The sequence below is a fragment of the Heterodontus francisci genome, chromosome 40 (assembly GCF_036365525.1).
Source record: "Heterodontus francisci isolate sHetFra1 chromosome 40, sHetFra1.hap1, whole genome shotgun sequence".
Taxonomy (NCBI): domain Eukaryota; kingdom Metazoa; phylum Chordata; class Chondrichthyes; order Heterodontiformes; family Heterodontidae; genus Heterodontus; species Heterodontus francisci.
This window is the reverse complement of record NC_090410.1, coordinates 10,198,486-10,222,411: the sequence shown is the minus strand read 5'-3', so window position 1 is coordinate 10,222,411 and position 23,926 is coordinate 10,198,486. Positions and strand designations below refer to the sequence as shown.

The following is a 23,926-nucleotide window of genomic DNA, read 5'->3' as shown; positions in this document are numbered from 1 at the left end:
CCTGGTGTCTCAGTCTAGGTTTTGTGCTCAAGTCTCTGGAGTGGGACTTGAACCCACAACCTTCTGACTCAGAGGTGAGAGGGCGACCAACTGACCCCTGGCAAACATTATTTACTTAAGTGAGTGTAAGGCAAATTTGAGTTTAGTTACATATCATATTTTATCACATATGATTCCAGGATTTTTAACTGTTGTATCAGAATTACATTCTACAATGCCATCTATCGTTCCACGAAAATCAGGAAATAACGGCCTTGGTTATAATATTTACAGGATCTGCTTTGCTCTGTTAATATTTGCAACCTGTCACAAAGAATAGCACCAACTTTAATTTTTGATGCAGAGAGGGGGGTGGGGGAAAAGAAGATAGTAACCAGTCAATATTGAAAGCACCAAATTTTTTAACCCACCTGCACGTGATGTGCAAGCAATTCAACTGCGACATCTAGCAGATGTCATCATATAAAGTTTAACAGCCCAGAAACAGGCCATTCGGCCCAACTGGTCCATGCTGGTGTTTATGCTCCGTGGAGGAGGTCTGCCACACTACTTCATCTCACCCTACTAGTGTATCCTTTTATTCCCTTCTCCCTCATGTGCCTCTTCAGCTTCCTCTGTACTGTCCACCTCAACCACTCCCTGTGCTAGCGAGTTCCACATTCTCACCACTCTCTGGGGTAAGACATTTCTGCTGAATTCCCTGTTGGATTTATGACTGATCATCTTATATTTATCACCCTTAGTTCTGGACTCCCCAACTGGTGGAAACATCTCTTGCGTCTATACTTAAGTCAATTTGAGTGAGTTTAAGATTGCAGTGTTCTAGTACAGGGGTGCGTAACACACAGATGAATTACCAGGATCCCTGATCTTCAATGACTGAATAAGTTGCCTGGGATTCGGGTTCTCTCTACAGAGTTCTGACCATTCCACAATACAGCTACAGACTCCCGTCTCACTAATAGGTACTTTTTTTTTGGATGGTGCTGGGCCGAATCAGCCCGGAAGGTTCCCCGTTTGAATCGTGGCTGAATTGGTCTCAGCGGATATGGTCTGAGGAGAGGGGCAGGGGTGGCGGGAGGGGGAGGGGTAAATCAGCCAACGCCTCAGCTCCTGATCACTATCTAGTGACCCCCTGCTGGGAAATGTGTGCATTCTAGTGCACAAATGTGTCAGGTGAGGACAAAATTGGTCTGGCCTGTGATGCCCCCCATGGCCAAATAACACATTGCTGCCTGCGAGGCACTAGAGGCCTGCCAGCCTCTCTGACACCTGGTCCCCAGCAATGCAGTAAGCCTGTTAGGAAGAGGAGGAGAGAAAGTTGGAGAGAGTCGGTACGGTAAGCAAGTAACTAAAGACAGACACGGAGCACAGCGTCTGACTGAAAGAGTGGCTCGCTCTGCAGTTTCTTTGGTCGAAGATGAAAACCTCCAAGAGTTTAGAAATCCCAGAATAAACCCCTCAGCGGCACTGATCATCATCCAAACACTTTGACCCAGGAATCCTGCCATTGACCCACTTTACCATCAAATTCTAGATGGACTCCTGCGATTCGCAACTCCTGCAGCTGTTAAAATATAAGATCAGCTTAATAGAACCCCGGGGGGGGGGGGGGGGGGGCGCGAGGGAAGTTGTGGGGGGTGTGAGCGATAGGAGATTTTACTCTTTATCAAAATCAATCGCGGATCCACACTCGGAATGTTAATCAGGAGATGCAAGTTCGGTGCCTTCAAGGAGCTTTTTGATTCAATGTTTTTAACCCAAGTAACCGTGGTTTTGTTTTTGGTGAAGGTGTACGTTCCTGGGCTATTTTGCAGTATTGATGTCTGCTTTTGTTTGGGGTGATGCACAAGAGGGTCCTAATTGATCGATTAGTGTCAAACGGAGAATGTCGTTTTATTGTTTTTCTCCAGAACTAATGGGGCTGCTGAAGGGAAAGACAGAAAGTCCTGCATTTCATTATGTCCAAAAGGGCTTTACAGCTGATGCTGTAGTTTTGAAGTGTAGTTACTGTTGTAAATGTAAGAAGCTGAAATTCGAACACACTCCCCCGCTTCTCATTGAAAGGGGTATTTTATCTCTTGCAATTGCGCTCAAATCACTGATGGATTATCATCAGTTGATTATTGTCAAGGAAAAACATTTTCAAAATAATTTACTATGATCTGGGAAATTGGATATGAAGTTCTAAGTGATAACAGGTTCAGTCCCTGGTTCTGTGTGGAGTTAGCTGATCTCGATTGTGACAGTGGTAGGTGGTGCTGCAAATAGCTTCAATGCCCCTGATAAAAGCAGCTCATTGGCTCAGTGGGTCGCGCTCTTACCTGCGAGTCGGGGAAGTTGTGGGTTCAAGCCCCACTTCAGAGACTTGGGCACGCAATCGAGGCTGAAATTCCCGGCGGCTGTACTGAGGGAGTGTGACAGTGTCAGAGGTGCTGCCTTTCGAGTGAGATGTTAAAGTGAAAGATCCCATGGCACTACTTTGAGGAAGAGTGTGGGGGCTCTCCCCGGTGTCCTGCCCACTAATAATCCCCCAACCAAGCTCACAAGTAGATTATTGGTCATTTTAACATTGCTGTTTGTGGGATCTTGCTGTGTGCAAATTGGCTGCTGCGTTTCCTACTTTACAACAGTAACCACACTTCATAAATGTTCTGGAACGTTCCTGTAGTCGTGAAAAGCGCTATATAAATGCTAGTCTTTCTTTCAGGCAAGAAAAGAAGCAACATGGAGGGTAATATCTTAATCGATGACAGAGAGAGAGAGATCTACGACTGGTGGCTCTGACAGACGTCTGATTTACATTCCCTGGCCGGGAGGGAAAAATACAAATTTTTAAATGCAAACCCATTTATCATTACATATTACATAGAATTAAATATTCTACAGCACAGAATTACCCAACACTGGCCACATGAGCCTCTTCCCATCTTTCATCTAACTAACTCCATAAACACAACCTTCCGTTCTTTTCTCCCTTTATATCTAGTTTCCCCTTAAATGCATCTATACTATTCACCTCAACTACTCATTGTGGTAGCGAGTTCCACATTCTCACCTCTCTCTCGGTAAGGACGTTTCACCCGATTTTCCTACAGGGTTTATTAGTGACTATCTAATATTTATGGCTCCTAGTTTTGGTCTCCCCCAACACGTGGAAACATCCTCTCTACATCCTTCCTATCAAACCCCTTCACAATTTTAAAGACCTCTATTAGGTCACCCTGTCAGCCTTGCCTTTTCTTCTTCATTTCAAAAATACCTGATTTGAGCTCGGGCTGAGAGTCTCTACAGAACTGTCTGTCTAATCAGGAACAGAGAGAGAGGTGAAAGCTGGAAAGCCAGTCCTTGACAAATCTACATTGCTGAGGAGCTATTAACACAGATCAACAACCATTAAAACTGTCTAAATCAATATGTGCAAGAGACAACACCAATGACTGCGAGGCAGCGGAAACAAAAGAGTACGAGGCTGTCTCCAACACACTTACTTTGTTCTCAGGTTTTCATTGTTGTTGCATTCTGACACGGGAAGACTTCAAAAAAAAAATGTTTTTAAAAAATTATATTTCAAACTCAGCATTGAAATGTCAGAATAATTGAGCTCTGCGTTCGTTTCCTGAGTTGCAGAGAGCTGAAGCATTTCCAGGAAGACTTTCACATACTGCGTTTTAATCTGGATTCTGCTCTTGGTTTTATTGTTATTTTTCAATAAAGGCCAAATTGTTCTGCAAGTATTGTTCACTCATAACACATCCGGCAGGTATAAAAGGAGTTGGGCAGGAATAATCTGGTCTCACTCATGTCTGGCGTCTTATCAGCATATAAAGAATTTTACAGCACAGAATGGGGACATTCGGCCCTTTGCGCCTGTGCTAGCTCCCTGAGAAAGCAATCTACCTGGTCCCAGACCACCAATCCTTTGCATGAAGTTGGAATTAGGCCCGTATTCCCTGGGATTTTAGATGGTTAATGGGTGATTTGATCAAAGTTTGCAAGATTCCTATGTTTCCTATATTACAAGTGTGACTACACCTCAAAAGTACTTCATTGACTGTCAAGCACTTTGAGGTGTCCCCTGGTTGTAGAAGTGCTATATAAATGCAAGTCTTTCATTTTTCTTTTTATATTAAGGGGTACAATAGGGTAGATTGGGAGAAACTATTTCTGCTGGTTGGAAAGTCTAGGACTAGGGGAGGCAGAGTCTAAAAATGAGAGCCAGACCTTTCAGGAGTGAAATTAGGAAACACCTTTACACACAAGGGGTGGGAGAAGTTTGGAACTCTCTTCCACAAACGGCAATTGACGCTGGATCAATTGGTAATTTTAAATCTGAGAGGGTTTTGTTAACCAAAGGTATTAAGGGATATAGGGCAGAGGTGGGTATATGGAGTTAGGCTGCAGATGATCTCACTGAATGGTGGAACAGGCGCGAGGGGCTGAATGGACTCCTCCTGTCCCTATTTTCTTTTCCCCATTCGGCCCATCATGGATGTGCTGGCTCCTTGACAGAGCTAGCCACTAAGTCCATGCTTTCAGCTGTCTGGACCCTATACTCTGAATATCCCTCCTTAAACCTCTCTGCCCCTCTACCTCTCTCTCATCCTTTAACAAATGCTTTAAAACTTACCACTGACCAATCTTTTAGTCACCTCTTCTTTGGCCTCCTTATCTCAAGAGACAATGGATAAGCGCCTGGAGGTGGTCAGTGGTTTGTGAAGCAGCGCCTGGAGTGGCTATAAAGGCCAATTCCAGAGTGACAGGCTCTTCCACAGGTGCTACAGAGAAATTTGTTTGTCAGGGCTGTTACACAGTTGGCTCTCCCCTTGCGCCTCTGTCTTTTTTCCTGCCAACTACTAAGTCTCTTCGACTCGCCACACTTTAGCCCCGTCTTTATGGCTGCCCGCCAGCTCTGGCGAACGCTGGCAACTGACTCCCACGACTTGTGATCAATGTCACAGGATTTCATGTCACGTTTGCAGATGTCTTTAAAGACGTCTTTAGTTACCTGGCTTAATATAAGTTATAGTTATTCCAAACCTGCGACCTCTACCACCTAGAAGGACAAGGACAGCAGGCGTGTGGGAACACCACCATATGCAAGTTCCCCTCCAAGTCACACATCATCCTGACTTGGAACTATATCGCCGTTCCTTCACTGTCGCTGGGTCAAAATCCTGGAACTCCCTTCCTAACAGCACTGTGGGTGCACCAACAGCAGATAGAGTGCAGTGGTTCAGGAAGGCGGCTCACCACTACCTTCTCAAGGGCAATGAGGGATGGGCAACAAATGCTGGCCTTGCCAGCGATGCCCACAATCCATGAAAGAATTTTTAAAAATCCCCTTATTTGGCTTGTGTCAGATAGTGCCTGATGATACTCCTGTGAAGCACCTTGGGACATTTTACTGCAGTAAAGGTACTTTATGAATCCGAGTTGCTGTTTTTGTGCCTCAACGAGGGTAACCGTCTTCACATACAATGTGGCATTGCCCGACAATCTGTCCTTTCCACAGGACTGTGGTGGGTGCCACAGTGAGCACAGTGGCATAGCTACTGACAGTGATTAAAATGCGCTTGTTGGGATTAATATCAGAGATGAAGGCTGCACAGAGTTTACACTGAATTATTCCGTTGGCACTGTGAGTGGTGAAGAGCTTCACTGCTATATTACTCAGGAACCAGCTACATATTCCCCCTCGATCAGTTGAACCCAGCTCTCAGGTGGGGGGATCGGCATGTATTTGGAGAGAGTAGCATTTAGAATATGGCATTAGTAGCATTGTACTCCCAGATTTGGGAGGAATGCGGACGGGCCTTGGCAGAGAGGGGTATAAGGTCTATACGTTGCGCTGTCTAGGGAAAGGAATGTTTCTGTGTCGTTGTTCAGGACTTAACTGTTCTCCTGGGCTGTGAGAGGGTGGCCGTGGCCCATGGAGCAGGGCATTGTGTGTGCATTATTTTTCCATTCTTGCACTGTTTCTTTATCTGTCCTGGTTTGGAGGATTCTTTGGGACGGGGGAGATTGAGGGATATTCAGTGAAATCATTTCAAAACCAATGAAAAGGAATAATGTGAGGGAGGGAACTTGTGACCATCGTGGGTCGATTAAACGAGGCTGGTCGAATGGTGTTCACCATCTGTAATTATCTTGTGAATATTTATCGCCTTTTACGATGTCAGCGGATTAAATACTGAGCCAGTTTTAATCTTGTTCATGAATTATTTATTCCCATTCGTGGTTCATTATGAAATAAAACAAGTGCAGGAGATCTGGAGAGCGAGGAGCAGGTTAGAGCTGGTGCAGTGCTGGACGGAGCACTAGGAGCTGTGCAGTTGGGTTTGACAGGGCTCAATCAGACTCCATCACAGACTCCATCTCATGGTAGTGAAAGAAAGGTGAATTTTTCCTATCATCTAATAAGGCTTTGTGTTGCTGTTACAAAGAGCAAGCAATCAGTAAGCTCAGACATGAGCCTCCGCTTAACCAATCAGACAGAAGCTCCCTCAGTCAACCAATCAGAAAGGTCAGACACAAGCACCGCCGCCGCCGCCCCCCCCCCCCCCTCCCCACAACCCACCATTCAACCAATCATTAAGGTCAAATACAAGCTGCCACCAATCAACTGATCGGAAAGATCAGACACGAGCCTCTACTTTTTTTTTATTCTTTCATGGGATGTGGGCATCGCCATGTGCCCATCCCTAATTGCCCTGGACAACTGAGTGTCTTGCTCGGCCATTTCAGAGGGCAGTTAAGAGTCAACCACATTGCTGTTGGTCTGGAGTCACATGTAGGCCAGACCAGGTAAGGATGGCAGATTTCCTTCCCGAAAGGACATTTGTGAAAACCAGATGAGTTTTTACGAAAATCGATGATAGTTTCATGGCACCATTACTGAGACTAGCTTTTCAATTCCGGATTTTTATTAATTAACTGAATTTATTAATTGAATTTAAATTCCACCAGCTGCCGTGGTGGGATTTGAACCTGTGCCCCAGGACATTAGCCTGGGCCTCTGGAATACTAGGTCAGTGACATTACCACTACGCCAGAGTCTCCCCCCCCGAACCAATCAGAAAGCTCAGACGAACCTCCACTCAACCAATCAGGAACCTCAGGCATGAGCCTCCACTCAACCTATCCAAAAGCTCAAATGTGAATTCACAGCCAGCTGGTCATCCGGTGTACAAAGTAATGTAGCTTCAATTAATATTTTTGAAGCCCATTCTCAATATCACTTTCCCTCTCCTGAGTGTTACGTGCACGATTCTAAGCCAATTCTAGCCTACAATCAGCCTGCTCCCAGACCTTGGCGAATGCTGGTCTGTAACCCGGTGTTAAGAGATACATAAAACCAGTCCAGAGGCGACTCAGCCAATGATCTTGCCTGACTCTGCTGGGAGCACCTCTTTAACATGACAGATTGAATATAATGTGGATAAATGTGAGGTTATCCACTTGGTAGGAGGAACGGAGGTGCAGAGTATTTCTTAAATGGTGGGAGATTGGGAAGTGTTGATGTCCAAAGGGACCTGGGTGTCCTTGTTCATAAGTCACTGAAAGCTAACATGCAGTGCAGCAAGCAATTAGGAAGGCACACAGTATGTTAGCCTTTATTGCAAGAGGATTTGAGCACAGGAGCAAAGAAGTCTTGCTTCAATTGTACAGAGCATTGGCGAGGCCACACCTGGAATATTGTGTGTAGTTCAGGTCCCCTTGCCTGAGGAAGGATATACTTTCCATAGAGGGAATGCAGCGGAGGTTCACCAGGGGGATTCCTGGAATGGTGGGATTGTCCAATGAGGAGAGATTGAGGAGACTGGGCCTGTATTCCCTGGAGTTTAGAAGAATGAGAGGCGATCTCATAGAAACTTACAAAATTCTTAAAGGGATAGACAGGGCAGGTGCAGAAAGGATGTTACCGCTGGCTGTGGGGTCTAGAACCAGGGGACACAATCTCAGACTAAAGAGCAAGACATTTAGGACTGAGATGAGGAGGAACTTCTTCACTCAGTGGGTGGTGAATCTTTGGAATTCTCTGCCCCAGAGGGTGGTGGAAGCTCAGTCACTGCGTAAGTTCAGGACAGAGATCGATAGATTTCTAGTTGCTAATGACATCAACAGATGTGCAGATAGTGTGGGAATATGGCTTTGAGGTAGATGATCAGCCATGATCTAGAATGGTGGTGCAGGCTCGAAGGGCTGAATGGCCTACTCCTGCTCCTCTGTTCCAAACAGCTCACTAATAAGCACCTTGGGACATCTCACCACATTAACAGTGCTATATAATTGCAAACAGTGGCTGCTGTGATCGACATTGTAAAGACAGTGCACCGGCATTTTCCTGACTGAAAAGTCCCTTTATAATACTTAGAGTCATCGAGTCACTACGACACAGAAGGAGGCAAATCAACCCAAAAAGTCTATGCTTCTAGTCTCTCAATATTTTGAAGACTTGGCTACGTCCACTCTCAATCTTCTTTCCCAACACTAGTCTCCTCTGCGTTGTTCACAGTCGCCTGGAGTTCTGGTTCTGTAAAATTGTGTTTAATTAACCTGAGCCGTCTGCATGAAGCCATTATTTGGAAGCCCCGCGGAGAAATGGTCCAAAGAGGCAGATCCCGAGGTCAGTCAGAGGCTAATTGCTGATACGTCTGTGAGTAGATTGGCCCTGATTTGTAAATTCCTTTGGTCAGAAAAGCCAGCAGGAAATAGCTGGCTTCCTTCCTGACACCACGAGCATAATGTGCGACGAGCATGCTGTAGATTTTTATGAATAGATAATATGTAAGGGATCTTGTGGTGAGTTGAAGGATTAGAAGGGTTTATGTTAAATTTGCATCGAGCCTTGGTTCGACCACACTTGGCGTATTGCACAGTCCTGCTTGCTATATGATGAAAAGGATGTAGAGAGTGCAAAAAAAAGATTGATAGCAGAACTGAAAGGATATCGTTATCAGGAAAGAATGAACAGGCTGGGGTTTTTTTCTATAGAAAAGAGAAGGCTGAGGGGGTGATCTCGATAGATAATGAAAGGGTTCAACAGGGTAGATGTGGAGAAAATATTTTCACTTCTGGGGGAGACCAAAACTAGAGATTATAATTATAAGATACTAATAAATCCAATAGGGAATTCAGGAAAAACATCTTTACCCAGAGAATGTGGAACTCACCATCATAAGGAGTAGTTGAGGTGAATAGCATAGGTGCATTTAAGGGAAAGTTAGACAAACATAGCAGGAAGAAATTCATAGAAGGCTATGTGGGAGGGTGAGATGAAGAAGAGTGGGAGGAAGCTCATGTGGAGCACAAACACTGGCACAGACTAGTTGGGCCGAATGGCCTGTTTCTGTGCTGTGTATCCTCTGTAACTCGATGTCATGTATATTATCAGGGCCAGTGATTAATGGTGATTGGATTCATGAAATTGGGTTTCAATTACAAAGTTTTGTGGGAGTTGCTGCTGATCCCAATGCTAGTTCTCTGTTCCTCAGCTACGATCCCCTTCTCTTTCATAACTGATGTCATCACCCCCCTCACAAAATACATCTCAACTGCTCTGTGTTTGCAATCTCCCAACCCATCTCCAACTACCCTTTCCTCTCCCAGCTCCTTGAACCATCCTTCCCGTGTTTTAAATTCCTCTAATCAAATCTCCAACCCTCCAACAGCACCCAAATGAGGTTGTCAATGTGAACACATGAGTTTTTAATGGAAGTCCGTGCAATGCAAGTTCTTAATACACTAGGAAAGACAGGTAAAGTCGGTGGAGTGTGAAAGAATTAATTGGAGCATTATCAATCAAAATTTGACACTGAGGAGATACGAGGACAGGTAAACAAAAGTTTGGTCACAGAGGTAGGTTTTAAGAAGCTTCGGGGGGATGCACGAGAGGCCAGAATTGTAGGGGTGCAAAGATCTCAGAGGGTCGTGGAGTTGCAGGAGTTTACAGAGGTAGCGAGGGGTGAGACCATTGAGGGATTTGAAAACAGGGGTTGAGAATTTTAAAATTGAAGCCTTGCTGGATCGGGAGCCAGTGCAGGTCAGCAAGGGTGATGGGTAAAGGGGAACTTGGTGGGAGTTCGGACACGGGCACCCGAATTTTGGATGCTTTCAAGTTTAGGGAGGGTGGAGAGGAGAAACATTAAGGGGAATAAACACAGTCCCCCTCCTAATCTTCCTTTGTACAATGGAATGGGGTCTAGATTAATTAAATTTAGCGTATGGAGGCTAATGGGCTTTTTTTTTAATGAAAAACTTAAGTGAAATTTTAATGCAAAAGAACCTCACTCTACCACAATTGTGGTTAATTTTTCAGAATTGAGCCATTTATAATATCTATAGCCTGACAATAGATTTGGCAATAACTCATAGGATATGCTTTGCGGTTGATGAATTACAGTTTAAAAATTATTTCCACATGCCACTCTGTGCAATTAGCCTACAGCCTAAAAAGACAATCGTAATGACTACTCTCCAACACTAATTAGCTTAATCCATCTCCATTCAGAGGAGCTCACACATAAATGTCAACCTGCAAGTTTCTGCTATCAGTTAGACAATGGATTAATGGGTATAATTTGCCAAGAACTGGTTTCACTTTGAAAAGACCAGGCCTCCGTAGACCTCCCAGTGCAACTGGGGGACATTACTACAGATGCCGCCTCCAAATCCACTCTGTTCGTCTCATTTCTGTTCTTGGAGACTTGAGGCGTCTTCACAGCAGTGCTTGAAATCAATGTTTTAAAAGTCAAGTTGCCAGGCAACCTCCAGCCGCAGCCCACCTCTTCCCCATGGCTTGGGGCCTGTGCTCGCTGGGCTTCACCAGCTCCCGGTCTGATTGACAAATGATCATCCTTTGGTTTTCAAATCCCTCCATGGCCTCATCCCCTCCCTATCTCCTCCAGCCCTACAACCCTCCAAGATCTCTGCATTCCTCCAATTCCGCCCTCTTGCACATCCCCGATTTCCATCGGCTCCACCATTGGTGGCCGTTCCTTCAGCTGCCTGGGGCCCTAAGCTCTGGAATTCCCTCCCTAAACCTCTCCGCCTCCCTCTCCTCCTTTAAGACGCTCCTTAAAACCGACCACTTTGACCAAGCTTTCGTTCACCTCTCCTGATACATCATCACTTCTGGCAAAGGTCTTTGACCTGAAACATTAACCCTGTTGTTCTCTCCACAGATGCTGCCAAACCTGCTGAGTATTTCCAGCATTTTTCTGATTTTATTTCTAATACCTCCTGATCTGGTTCGGTGTCAGATTTTGTCCGATAACCTGTCTGTGAAGAGCCTTGGAACATTTTACTATATTAAAAGCGCTATATAAATGCAAGTTGTTATTATCTGCACAATACTCTGTGAGAAAGAGCCACACAGATTCGGTGCAGTCCTTGGATTGAACCCACTCTGTGAATAGAAAGCGTTTGCATTTATAACAGTGAATTTTCAGAGGCTCACAAATTCCCAAATCAACTAAGAGCAAATGAAATACTTTCGGAAGTGTGTTCACTCTCATGTGGGCAAACGTAGCCACTAAGTTGCGCACAGCAAGATCCCACAGTGATTTTCATTTGTTGTTGGTTGACGGAGGAACGTTGACTGTGTCATAATCAAAGCTGCTTGCACTAGGTGTGGGTGACACGCTCACCTCTGCGTCAGAAGGTCACGGGGTGCATGCCCCACTCCGGAGACTTGAGCACATGAAATAGGTCGACACTTCCAGCAACAATACTGAGGGAGTGCTGCACTGTCGGAGGTGCCATCTTTCGGGACGAGGCATTAATCCAAGGCCCGGTCTCCCTCTCAGGTGGACATAAAAGATCCCACAGCACAATTTCAAATAAAAGCAGGAGAATTCTCCATGGTGTCCTGGCTAATATTTAGCCCTCAATCAACTGGAACAGATTACCGCACTGCTGTTTGTCTATAAATTTCCTACATTACAAGAGTGACTATATTTTTCCCCTCACCAACACCTAAACAGATGGTCTTTTCATTTATTTAATTGCTGTTTGTGGGAGTTTGCTGTGCGCAAAATGGTTGCCGTGTTTCCTACATTATGACAGTGACTTCATTGGCTGTAAAATGCTGTGTTCGTGAATGGTGCTATATCAATGAAAGTTCTTTCTTGCAATGATGCAACGGATGGTTTGCTAACCTGGGTGGCAGAGCCTTGGTTTAACATCGCCCAATCTCCCCCTCCCACACCACCTCACCAATGGCCTTACCACCACTCCACTCCACCTGCCCAGCAGGTAGACCGATTTGCAATGCTTTATAAAAAGAAATTTCAAATTCTTAGGAGGCCCAGGACACTTGCCTGACCCAGAACCACCTTGTCTGGTCTAGAATCCCTTGGCTGCCCTAGAAATCTTTGCCCTAAAATCCCCATGCCTGCCCGAGAACCACCTTGTCTGGTCGAGAATCCCTTGCCTGCTCTAGGACTCTCTTTGCCCTAAAACCCTTGTCTGGTCTAGAATCTCTTGCCTTCCCTAGAACCCTCTGGTGGGACCCGCAAATGTCTCTTTGGAGGTCAGTACATACCCTACTCACCCAATATACTAGCCTCTGCTACTACATCAGAGACACAACTGATGAACAGGTGGCTTCCTCCTGGCTCCGCCCACTAGCCACCATTTGCCGTGGAAAAGAGTGGGTGAAAGTTCTTCCCCTTTCAGGGCAAGGAAGAAGCTCCCAGAAATGGCTTCTGGTCCCCTGGAGAATTCTGACAGCCCCCACAGAATTTAGCCCCGTAATCAGTAAGTCAATAACGCAAGGTGACAGGAGCTACGGTCCCAACTGTGTGAGAGAGCTGAACAAACATAAGTGGAAAGTGAAGTCTGCCGTGGGATGTTTTGGAATTTTCCTTGCTTTAAGGCAGAGGCAATTCCCTGAACTTTTCCTCAGAAGATTACATAGAATTACATAGAGTCTGCAGCACATCAATAGGTTATTTGGTGCAGCTGGGCTATCCCAGCCCCACACAAGCCATCTCTCAGCCTAAGTCATCTTACCCTATCTGTATATCTTTCTATCCCTTTTTCCCTCATGTACTTTGCTAGCTTCCCCTTAAATTTATCTGTGCTATCCATCTACACAACTCCGTGTGGTAGAGTCATTCTAACCACTCTCTGCGTAAAGAAGTTTCTTCTGAATTCCCTGTTGGATTTATTAGTGACTATCTTATCTTTATAGCCCCTAGTTTTGTTTTCTTTAACCAGTGGAAACAACTTTGCTACATCTACCCGAGAAAAGCCCATCAGAATTTTACAGACCTCTATTAGGTCACCCCTCAGCCTTTTTTTCTTCCAGAGAAAAAAAAAGCTTCAGCCTGCTCAGTCTTTCCCGGTAGTTATAACTTTTAGTTTCAGTATCATCCTTGCAAATCTTTTTGCTGCCGTTTCCAGTGCCTGTCCTTTTTGTGATATGGAGACCAGAAATATGCACAGTCCTCCAAGTAACCAAGGTTCTGTGAAGGATGAAATGGTTTGAGATAGAGTCTATGACAGAATGGTGAAAGGAGTGGGACTTGAGGGAAATATTGCCTTACCTGCAGGATGTGTCCACCTAAGTGCTGTTCAAATAGCTCAATGGCCAAAGAGTTGGGGCTTCTCCTCTGCTGGGTACCTATTGCTGAATATAAAATGAGAGAGCGTCAGTAAACAGGTGATGGACTGGCTAATAAATCTTTTTAGGCCTATTTTGACGATTCTAGACCTGTTCAGTTGTTGACCTTAACTCGATAAACCATAATCAGGAAAATATCAGGAAATAATTAAGGTCACACCCCAGAAGGCTGGGATGCCTTGGTCTATTATTGACAGTCATTTTCCCAGGGTTGATCCCAAATCATTGGCTTAGTTGGTAGAATTTGGGTGGCTGGGCCTGAATATTGAAGCCCTACCTTGGGGTCTGAACTCATGGTCCAGGGTGACCTCAAGAGGGTGTTGCATTGTTGAAGATGCTGTCCTCGAGGTGAGAGGTGTTAAAGCAAGGCTTGTTTGTTCCGATGCATAGAGCAGTAGCAGTACGGTTGCCAACTCGGGTGTACGCCTTCCAGGAGGCTTCATCACATGACCTCTCACCTCCCAGCCTCCGCGTTCCTGCCATTGGTCGCCTGACCTGCCCATCCTCGTGAAGCCCCGCCTTCCCACGGAATTGGAAAGCGAGCAAACTCTGTCAAGCAGTTGGTTGGTTCTTGACTGTCAGTCAAACAGCCTTTTTCCCTCCCCCAACCCCATCGCCGATATTTCTACAACTAGTTTTCAATGAAAATGAAAAAAAACATTGCACAATGTCTTTTAACGGCCCCTTTGACTTTTCTCCCAGGTTTCTGCTCACAGAAAATGTCCTGGAGATTAATGTGCAATTCCTGGAGAGTTGGCAACCCTGCATTGGTGGAAGTTGGGTCAGTTGGCATCCTGGAAGAATGGGATCAAACAGGTCAAGGGGCAGCTTTATCCGAAAATAACTTACTTTTCATTGGGGCCCAGTATTCTTCTTAAATCTTGTTCACTAAATGGGTGGTTGTTGGTCGGCACAGACTTGGTGGGCCGAAGGGCCTGTTTCAGTGCTGTATCTCTCTATGACTCTATCTATTCCTTTGAAAAATGCAAACCCACAACTTGAATAGTTTCATTTTCTTCTCCCAGAAACCTATCACAATTTCTCAAGCAGTTATTTTGTTTGTGCCTGAGGGCAACGAAATAAGCTCTTTTGGAAGAGTGTTCAGGTACCCCACCCTGTGCATTGTCCCATCACCATTGCCAAAGTGAGCAATGGGGAAAGAATCAAGGCTATTGTGACAATTCATCGCATGACCTAAGCATCAAGGAGCAGACAGCGGCTCCAAGTCAAAAGCGGGCCTGCAGACTTTAAAAAGTCCACTTCTAAACAAATAATTAATTTTAAAACATCCAATACTTAAGGACAAGGGCTTTGTGAAGTCTTATGGAAATGTTGGTACAGATACAAACCCTTCAGCTCATTGTATAATTCTACTGGCTAGCATTATTTCCCTTGCTTTGCACATCCTTTAGCACATTTATTTTTCCAAGTGTTAATCTGATTCTCTCTTAGGCACCACAGTTCGGGCGCCTTCAATATCCCAATCCCTCTTCGTGAGAATCACTTGCTTGAGGTCAATCGATTCCCGTAGGGGTCAGTGCTGGTGCCTCAATATTTTACAATTTTGACTTAGATGAAGGGAGCTCGGTATTAGCATGGTAGCTAAATCTGCAGATGACACAAAGACAGGTAGGAAAGTATGTTGTGAAGAGGACATAAGGAGGTTGCAGTCTGATATGGATAGTGTTAGACCAGGTGAGAAAGGTGTCTGGGGTCTTATCAGTCTTCATCTGATCTTATTGTAACAGGGTTTAATTTTTAAACACACTGTGTTTTGAGCTCCCCCTTTGCTGAATCCTTGTTCACCACTTTCCAATTATAAGGCAAAGAAATGAGCACACCAAGTTTTCTTAGGTTTAAAGAAGAAAAGTGAAATTTATTAAACTTACTTAAACTCTAATTCGGTTAATGCCTACGGATATACGATGTGCCCACGCTAGCGTGCACACATGCAAATAGGGGCAGAAAAGAGCAGAAGAAAAATAGAGAGTTTTGAGGGAGTCTCTGAAGGGGGCTTCTTGTTCCTGTTTGTGTTTCCAGCTTGCCGTAGAGTCTTTGATTGTAAACAGCTCTTACTTTTCATTGGGGCCCAGTATTCTTCTTAAACCTTGTTCACGTAGGAGACTTTTCTCTCTTTGGATTCACATGTCTTCAATGGGTCTTCCGTTCCGTGAGAAAAAGATGGGAGCAGGCAGACACGAGAAGAGGTTCTGCTTCAGTTCCAGGAGCACACGGCTTTTCTGATTTCAAGACCCCTGTTGGAAGTTCAAATTCAAAAAAACTCCAAGTCAGCCAGTCATGTGACCAAACTGGTCTGACCACGTCTGTTTGTGTATTCGGCCATCTTAGCAGTTAACCTGGAATGATAGCCTTTCCACCTTCAATGCCTGGTAATAAAAAGTCCATTGTGGATTAAATTGGAGCAGGGAATAGATCCTACGTCCTTTGAAGTACTGTCTGTCGATATGCTAATGTCTCTCTCCAGCCAAAGTCTCCAATTGTTTTTTTAAAACAAGTTCTTTCTTCACCAATAGTTTAAAATCAATGTTCATGTGGCGAAATTGATTTTCCTCATTCTTGGGGGGCTTGCCTGATAATAGCTGATATTAGCTTGAGAGAGTGGACAAAAATCTGGCAGATGGAGTATAATGTGGAAAAATGTGAAGTTGTTCACTTTGGCACGAAGAATTAAAATTAAGATTATTACTTAAACGCAGAACGACTGCCGAATTCCGAGGTGCAGAGGGACCAAGATGTTCTAGTGCATGAGTCAGAAAAGCTTAGTATGCAGGTGCAGCAAGTGATAAAGAAGACTAATGGAATGCTATCCTTTATTAGGACAGGAATTAAAAATAAAAGTAAGGATGTTGTGCTTCAGTTATACAGGGGATTGATGAGACCACATCTCGAACACTGTGTGCAGTTTTGGTCTCCTTATTTAAGGAAGGATGTAAATGCATTGGAGGCAGTTCAGAGGAGGTTTACTAGATTGATACCTGGAATGAGTGGGTTGTCTTATGAGGAAAGGTTGGACAGACTGGGCTTGTTTTCACTGGAGTTTAGAAGAGTGAGGGGAGACTTGATTGAAGTTTATAAGATCCTGAACAGTCTTGACAAGGTGGATGAGTCCAGAACTAGGGGGCACTGTTTTAAAATTAGGGGTTGCACTTTTAGGGCAGAGATGAGGAGAAATTTTTTCTCTGAGGGTTGTGCGACTTTGAAACTCTGCCTCAGAAGGTGGTGGAGGCGGGGTCATTGAATATTTTTAAGGCAGGGGGCAGATAGATTCTTGTTAGGCAAGGGGATCAAAGGTTATCGGGGGTAGATGGAAGTGTGGAATTCGAGCCACAAACAGATCAGCCATGATCTTATTGAATGGGGGAGCAGGCTAGAGGGGCCGAATGGCCTACTTCTGCTCCTAATTCGTTTGTTCGTATGTCACACCTATCAGGAAAGACTGAACAGGTTGGGGCTCTTTTCCCTAGAAAAGGGAAGACTGAGGGGTGACCTCATAAGAGGTCTTTAAGATCATGAATGGATTTGATTGGGTAGATATAGAGAAGATGTTTCCACCTGTGGGGGAGACCAAAGCTAAGGGCCATAAATATAAGATAGTCACTAGTAAATCCAATAAGGAATTCAGGAGAAACTTCTTCACCCAGAGAGTGGTGAGAATGTGGGACTCGCTACCACAGGGAGTGGTTGAGGTGAACAGTATAGATGTATTTAAGGGGAAACTACATAAAAATGAAACAGAAATAACAGACTATGTTGATGGGGTTAGATGCAGAGGGATGGGAGGAGGCTTGTGTCGAGCATAAACACCGGTATGGACTAGTTGGGCCGAATAGCCTGTTTCCTTTCTAATGCTTTGTAACCACGCTCTTCCCCTCGCAAAACCGCTGCTCACTCTCAGGTCATGCCACCCACCTTCTCGGAAAAAAATGCAAGGAACCAAACAGCTGCATCTCGCCCAGGTGTGAGCCAGTGAAAGGGGCTATTCAACTAAGGAGGGCATCGTGGCTGAATCCAAAACTGTGGTCAAGGAGTGCGCACGCACAAAGTTCCCAGTGGGATCACTCGATAGTGACTAGCAGTGGGGACCCTGCCCCCCGGGAGGCTAACTGTACCGAGTACATTGGCCAATTAACTCAGCACTGACTGGGAATCCAACCTGGAATATTCTGGTCTGCAATACACTCATACACCGAGCCATCAGACAAACTCTTCACTAAAGATGGGAGTTTCACCATAAGAGGGTTCATTATAGGAGAGTTTTACTGTAATCGCTCAGTTTATTGGCAATCTCCATCTCTAGCCCTCTTCTGAAAATTGAGGATTAATGCACGGACTTTTTGTACCTTAACTCATGCACTTTCCAACCTGAATCACTGTATAGTGATCAGCAGCAAGGAACCCTGGCTGATTATTCCCTCCCACCCCCGCCATCACCTCCCTCACTAGCCCAGGGGCACTGAGCCCTTTACAGTGTCTCCAACTGAGGTTGTCTCACAGAGGGTGGGACCTGGCATCTAAGTTGCACATTTAACGAGAAGCAAAGTGTTGCTTTAGATCTATTAACTAATGGTTATGACAACTGCTCACGGGCACATCATGCTGTCCCTCGGGATTGGAAGGAAGGAAGGAAAGAGAGTATTAATGAACGGGCATGTGCACAGCATCTTTTGTGACCCCAGGAGCAGTCACAACAGAAGCAAGTAGTGCTACAAAGCTGGGAAAGTGTATTCTTGGCAACTGGACAGGATGTGAGGTGAGGAGGAGAGCTTGGGGTCTAAGACCAACAATTGTTTCAGTCAATGGGCAACGGGGGAGGGTGAAACAGCTGGAACGAGAGGAATGGTAATATAGAGGTTGTGTTACTGGACTCGTAATCCCGAGGCCTGGCCAGAGAGAGTTCAAATCCCACTATGGCTGTTGCAGAATTTTAATTCCGATTTTGAAAATCTGGAAATAAGAAGCTGGTTTCAGTAAAAGAAAAAATGACCAGGAAGCCGCTGGATTGCTGTAAAAAAAACCAAGTGGTTTACTGAAATAAAAACAAGAAATGCTGGAAATACTCAGCAGGTCTGGCAGCATCTGTGGAGAGAGAAGCAGAGTTTTCTTCGGAAGTGGTTTACTGATGCCCTTCAGGGAACGAAGCCTGCTTCCTTGCCCGGTCTTGGCCTATATGTGACTCCAGTCCCCTGCCAATGTGGTAAATGCTTAAGTGCTTTCTGAAGTCACCTTAGTTACGCCACCACATTCTCTGGGCAATTAGGATTGGATAATAAATGCTGGCCTTGCCAGTGACGCCCACATCCCAAGAACGAATTTTCAGAATCGTAGCTGATGGTACGAATAGAGAAATTTTACCCGTGCTGGGTTTGATTATTAGGCTGTCAGATTATTTTTGAAGTAATTACTGAAGGTCCAATACTTTGCACTGCAATCTGGTACACAAATCTATTAAATGTGTCAGGAAAAAGAAGTTCTCCAGATAATTTAGTATTGCAATTTGCATAGCTGATGATGTGATCTCCTTAGGACAAAGAAGCCAAGAGGAGATTTGATGGAGGTGATTAGATGGAGTAAACTGTTTTCATTGGCTTAAGGGTCGATAACCAGAGGGCACAGATTTAAGGTAATTGACAAAAGAACCAGAGGCGACAGGAGTGGTCAGGATCTGGAATGCGCTGTCTGATGGGGATGGTGGATACAGATTCAATCGTAGCCTTCAGAAGATAATTGGATAAATACTTGAATGGAAAAAAAAATGAAGGGATATGGGAAAAGAGCTGAGGGAGTGGGACTATGGACTGCTCTACAAAACAGCTGGCACAGACTCGATGGGCCAAATGGCCTCCTTCCATGTTGCCTTATTCTATGAATATACAGCCAATGATTCCCTTCCCAATCCCGATTGTTATCCCGTTGGGGATATCAGGAATAACTACACAACGGCTGATCACCTCCTCTTGTCTTACATTTCCCCTCCCTCACTTCCTCAACCCTGGGCACTCCCCACCCCACCATTCCCGGCAGGACAGTCAGACCCCAGGGTTACCCCTCTCTAGATCTCCCTTGGTCACCCCAGCAAGAGCTGAAAATGACTCTGTGGATTCTCCCTCTCTCTGCCTTTAAAAATCCTCTCAAAACCCATCCTTTCCATCAGGCAATCAGCCACCTTGGGACAGAGCTCCTTTATTCCTTTAATTCTTTTTTCTAACTTCTGCCTTTCCTCCACCCCAAGTAAAACACATTACAGATTATCTACATCAATGGCATTGTACAACTACAAGCAGTACTTGGCATTACACAGGATCAGACTCCAAGGCGATGCCCCCCATAGTCGAATAGTCAACAGGCATGCACCGTCTAGGATGACTTAGATGGGGCACTGCAAGGATGCTAACTGCTCCCCACACCCTGTGGAGCCAAAGGCCAGCGTCATACACAAAGGAGGCATTAAAGGTGGTGGAAACAATCAGAATGCCTAATGTTAGGAGACTGCATTCACACTACAGCTTGGTGTGCCCGTGATATGTGCTACAGTTCTGAAATGTCGCTCCAAGCTTCTGCAGAGAACGTGCTTTGAAAGCTTGAGGAGCTGAGGCTGGTTAGATATTCTCAACAACTAACTAAACAAACAAACATCATGTAACCCGGTCACGCTCCAGTGACTGATTGACTGGCAGGTCTCAGTGGAAACAGTTGTGGAAAAAACCCTGGTTTCATCAAAACGCCTAACCGAATAAACAGAACATCAAGCTGATTTCTCTTCAGGTTTGGGTTCGTGCTCGGGAGTTTTTATCTCAATCTCTTAACTGATATGTTCCTATTTGGGTAGCTGAATTCGCTCCATGGTCTCGCACCCACCTCCCCCACCTATCTCTGTAACCTCCTCCAACTCTACAACCCTCCGAGATCTCTGCACTCCTCCAATTCCAGCCGCCTGAGCTTCACCCATTGTAATGGCTCCACCATTGGCGGCTGTGCCTTCAGCTGCCTGGGCCTTAAGCTCTGGAATTCCCTCCTGAAACATCTCCGCCTCTCTCTCCTCCTTTAACATGCTCCTTAAAACCGACCTCTGACCTGACCTTTGCTCACCTGTACTAATGACTCCTTACGTGGTTCAGTATTAAATAATGTCTGATAGTGATCCCGGCAAGCATCTTCGAACATTTCACTATCTTAAAGGCGCAACATTAAGACAAAGTACTGTTGTTGTAAATCCTTCAAAATATTTAGACATTTATACAAAAATATTAGTCAACCTCCGGAGTCATTGCACACGGGGAATCAAGTCCAAGAGTAGCCTTTCAGGGTAAGGGGGATCAATTGATCCAGGGCTCATCGATGCAAATCGATAAATGTCCACATTTATAATGGAAACAGCCTATGTAAACATGTCACGCTGGAATTGCACCCTCCTGCCAGTGGGGGTGCTGCAGTGCCAGCCAGCGTCCCCAGATTATACTCCCGTTCTTAGAAAAATTCCTGAAAGCCCTGATGGCAAGGGTTATTGGATTATTCAGGGGGTGGGGCAGAATGAGTTCAACTGACTTCATAAGAACATACACAATAACATAAGAAATAGGAGCAGGAGGAGTAGGCCATTCAGCCCCTCGAGCCTGCTCCACCATTCAGGATGATCATGGCTGATCTTCTGCCTCAATTCCACTTTTCCGTCTGCTTTCCATATCCCTTGATTCCCTGAGAGATCAACATTTATCTATCCCAGCCTTGAACACAACTCAACAGTACAGAAAACTCGACCCTCTGGGAGAGAATTCCAAAGATTCACAACTCTTAGAGTGAAAAAACATTTCTCCTCATCCTAGTCCTAAATGGCCGACCTCTTATCCTCAGACTATGCCGTTTACTTCCTGACTCTCCAGCCAGGGGAAACAGCCTCTTGGCATCTACCCCGTTGAGCCCTCTAAGTATTCTATACATTTCAATGAGATCACCTCTCATTCTTCTAAACGCCAGATAGTGTAGGCCCATTCTACTCAATCTCTCCTCACGGGACAACCCTCTCTTCCCAGGAACCATGATGTGAGTGGGATAACCCTAGTTTCAAGGAGATTGTGGGGCTGCCTTCTGGAATTGGGAGGAATGTCCCAAAGTTTATCCTGAAAAGCAGGCTTCTTTTGCCTCCCCTGGAGTTGGTGTCACTCGTGGCCAGAATGGACACACACCAGGTTAAAAAAATGTCATGTGGGCAAATGCTCCCACAAACAGTAACAAGATATAGGACTGGTTAATACATTTTACTGCTATCGGCTGAGGGTTAAATATTGGCCCGAAATTCGGAACATCTTTGCTCTTCTACAAAGAGGACCATGGAATCTTTTACACTCTCCACAACAGACGGACATGGCTTTACATCTCAAGTGAAAGGTAGTACCTCAATCCAGTGGGAAAAGTAAGGATTGATGGGCGTTTTCCCCATCTCAGATGTCCTTACGATGGGGCCTTTCTTGTACATCTTCCCTAAACCTTCCATTGCTTACCCCGTGTATTTTTTCTATCATTGGGAGCACAGCAAGGGAGTGCTCCGATGTTGCTCCCACTACGTTTTGTCGGACAGATACAATCTGGGGAACTCCAGCGCCCACACAGACCAGGGCGATCTCAGCACTGACCCCTCCTGATGCTGACCCAGTGAACCGACCCCAGCCAGGGCAGCAAGTGGAGGTGCCACACTGAGCTGCAGAGGGCCGAGCTGGCTTTAGGCACAGACAGCGGAATCTTCCAAGGTTCTCACGGGTCGATTGTCAGCACCCCCTAATGGGGACATTCCAATGCCCGTCAGACCGAGCGAGGACGCAGCCTCAGAGGTGACATTGGCCCATACAAGAACAGCTGACTGGAGTTCTCACATGCAAAGGTTAGCAACATAGATGAAGTCCCAAAATACTGAAGGGTTAAAGTTATGAGTACAGGTCGTACAGGCTCTGCTTGTATTCCCTGGAGTACAGACGATCACCGGGGTCACCTAATTGAGGTGCTTAACACCAAAAACTTGCATTTATATAGTGCCTTTAATACAGCAAAACGTCCCCAAGGCCCTTCACAGGAGTGCTATCGGACAACATTTGACACTGAGCCACATAAGGAGGTATAAGAACAGGCAAGCAAAAGCTTGGTCAAAGATAAGGCAATTAAAGGAGTTGATAAGGTAGATAGAGTGAAACTATTTCCATAGGCAAGTACTCAAACGCCCTTTCAGGAGGAATCGGCCTCGCACAACAGCAGCAAGGGTCAGTCGTGCCTACACAGTCCGCTGAATGCTCATCGGCCACTGTTCCAGAATCATGAACCCAGCTCTGGAGGGTTCTCTGGCCTCGCCCTTAAGCCTCTCTCTCACAGACACTTAACCGCAAGCTGCGAGAGGTGAAAGGAAACTCCGCTTCATTCATCCCAACCACTGATCCCACCCAGACCGGAGCAGCTGAGGTCAAAATTTACCAGTCAGAAACACAACAGGGAGTAGGCACTGAATCTCTAATGAAATGGGCGGGAGCCTTTCCATCTGCAGACATTCCCATTGTGAGTAAGACCTATTTAGAACAGAGGCAAAACAAAATATATATACACTGGTTTATAGAATAGCCCAGTCTGAGTAGGCCTCAAACAAAGGGTCTATACCTGACCTTTCCCTTTCAGCGGCTGACAGACCTGCTGTGCTTTCCTCTTCCATTTTAAATTTCTAGCTTTTATTTTCCTTTCACCTCAGCTTTTATCGTCCTCCTCGTAATCTTGGAGAGAATTTAAAACGGAGGAATTCTCATCACCAATCCCTGTTTCGTTTATAAAAGGTGACACTCCACCTTTCATGTCCCTCCCTAAGGTGAACGCACCATCGGGACTACCTCCCCTCCCCCACTCTGTCCTATGAGGAGAGATTGAGTAGACTAGGCCTACATTCTCCGGAGTTTAGAAGAGTGAGAGGTAATCGCTTTGAAATGTATAATATTCTTAGAGGGCTTGAAGGGGTAGATGCTAAGAGGCTGTTTCCCGTGGCTGCAGAGCCTAGAACTATGGGTCATTCTTCTTTGGCCTCCTTGTCTTGAGAGTAAGCGCCTGGAGGTGGTCAGTGGTTTGTGGAGCAGCGCCTGGAGTGGCTATAAAGGCCAATTCTAGAGTGACAGACTCTTCCACAGGTGCTGCAGATAAAATTGGTTGTTGGGGCTGTTACACAGTTGGCTCACTTCTTGCACTTCTGTCTTTTTTCCTGCCAACTGCTAAGTTTCTTCGACTCACCACTCTTTAGCCCCGCCTTTATGGCTG

The 23,926-nt window shown here is 45.4% G+C and overlaps 1 protein-coding gene across 4 annotated transcripts in view; it reads right to left on the bottom strand.

Annotated features, from left to right (window-relative positions):
- Positions 1-23,926, bottom strand: part of LOC137353065 (neuronal PAS domain-containing protein 3-like) — a 368,847-nt gene that overhangs the window by 137,537 nt on the left and 207,384 nt on the right. For 3 of the 4 annotated variants that reach the window (XM_068019024.1, XM_068019023.1, XM_068019025.1), the window contains one exon: positions 13,554-13,636. In XM_068019024.1, coding sequence (XP_067875125.1) covers positions 13,554-13,636 — 83 coding nt within the window. Of the gene's footprint in view, positions 1-13,553; positions 13,637-14,479; positions 14,549-23,926 lie in introns of those variants that run through there. The other variant, XM_068019026.1, reaches the window with a different exon arrangement.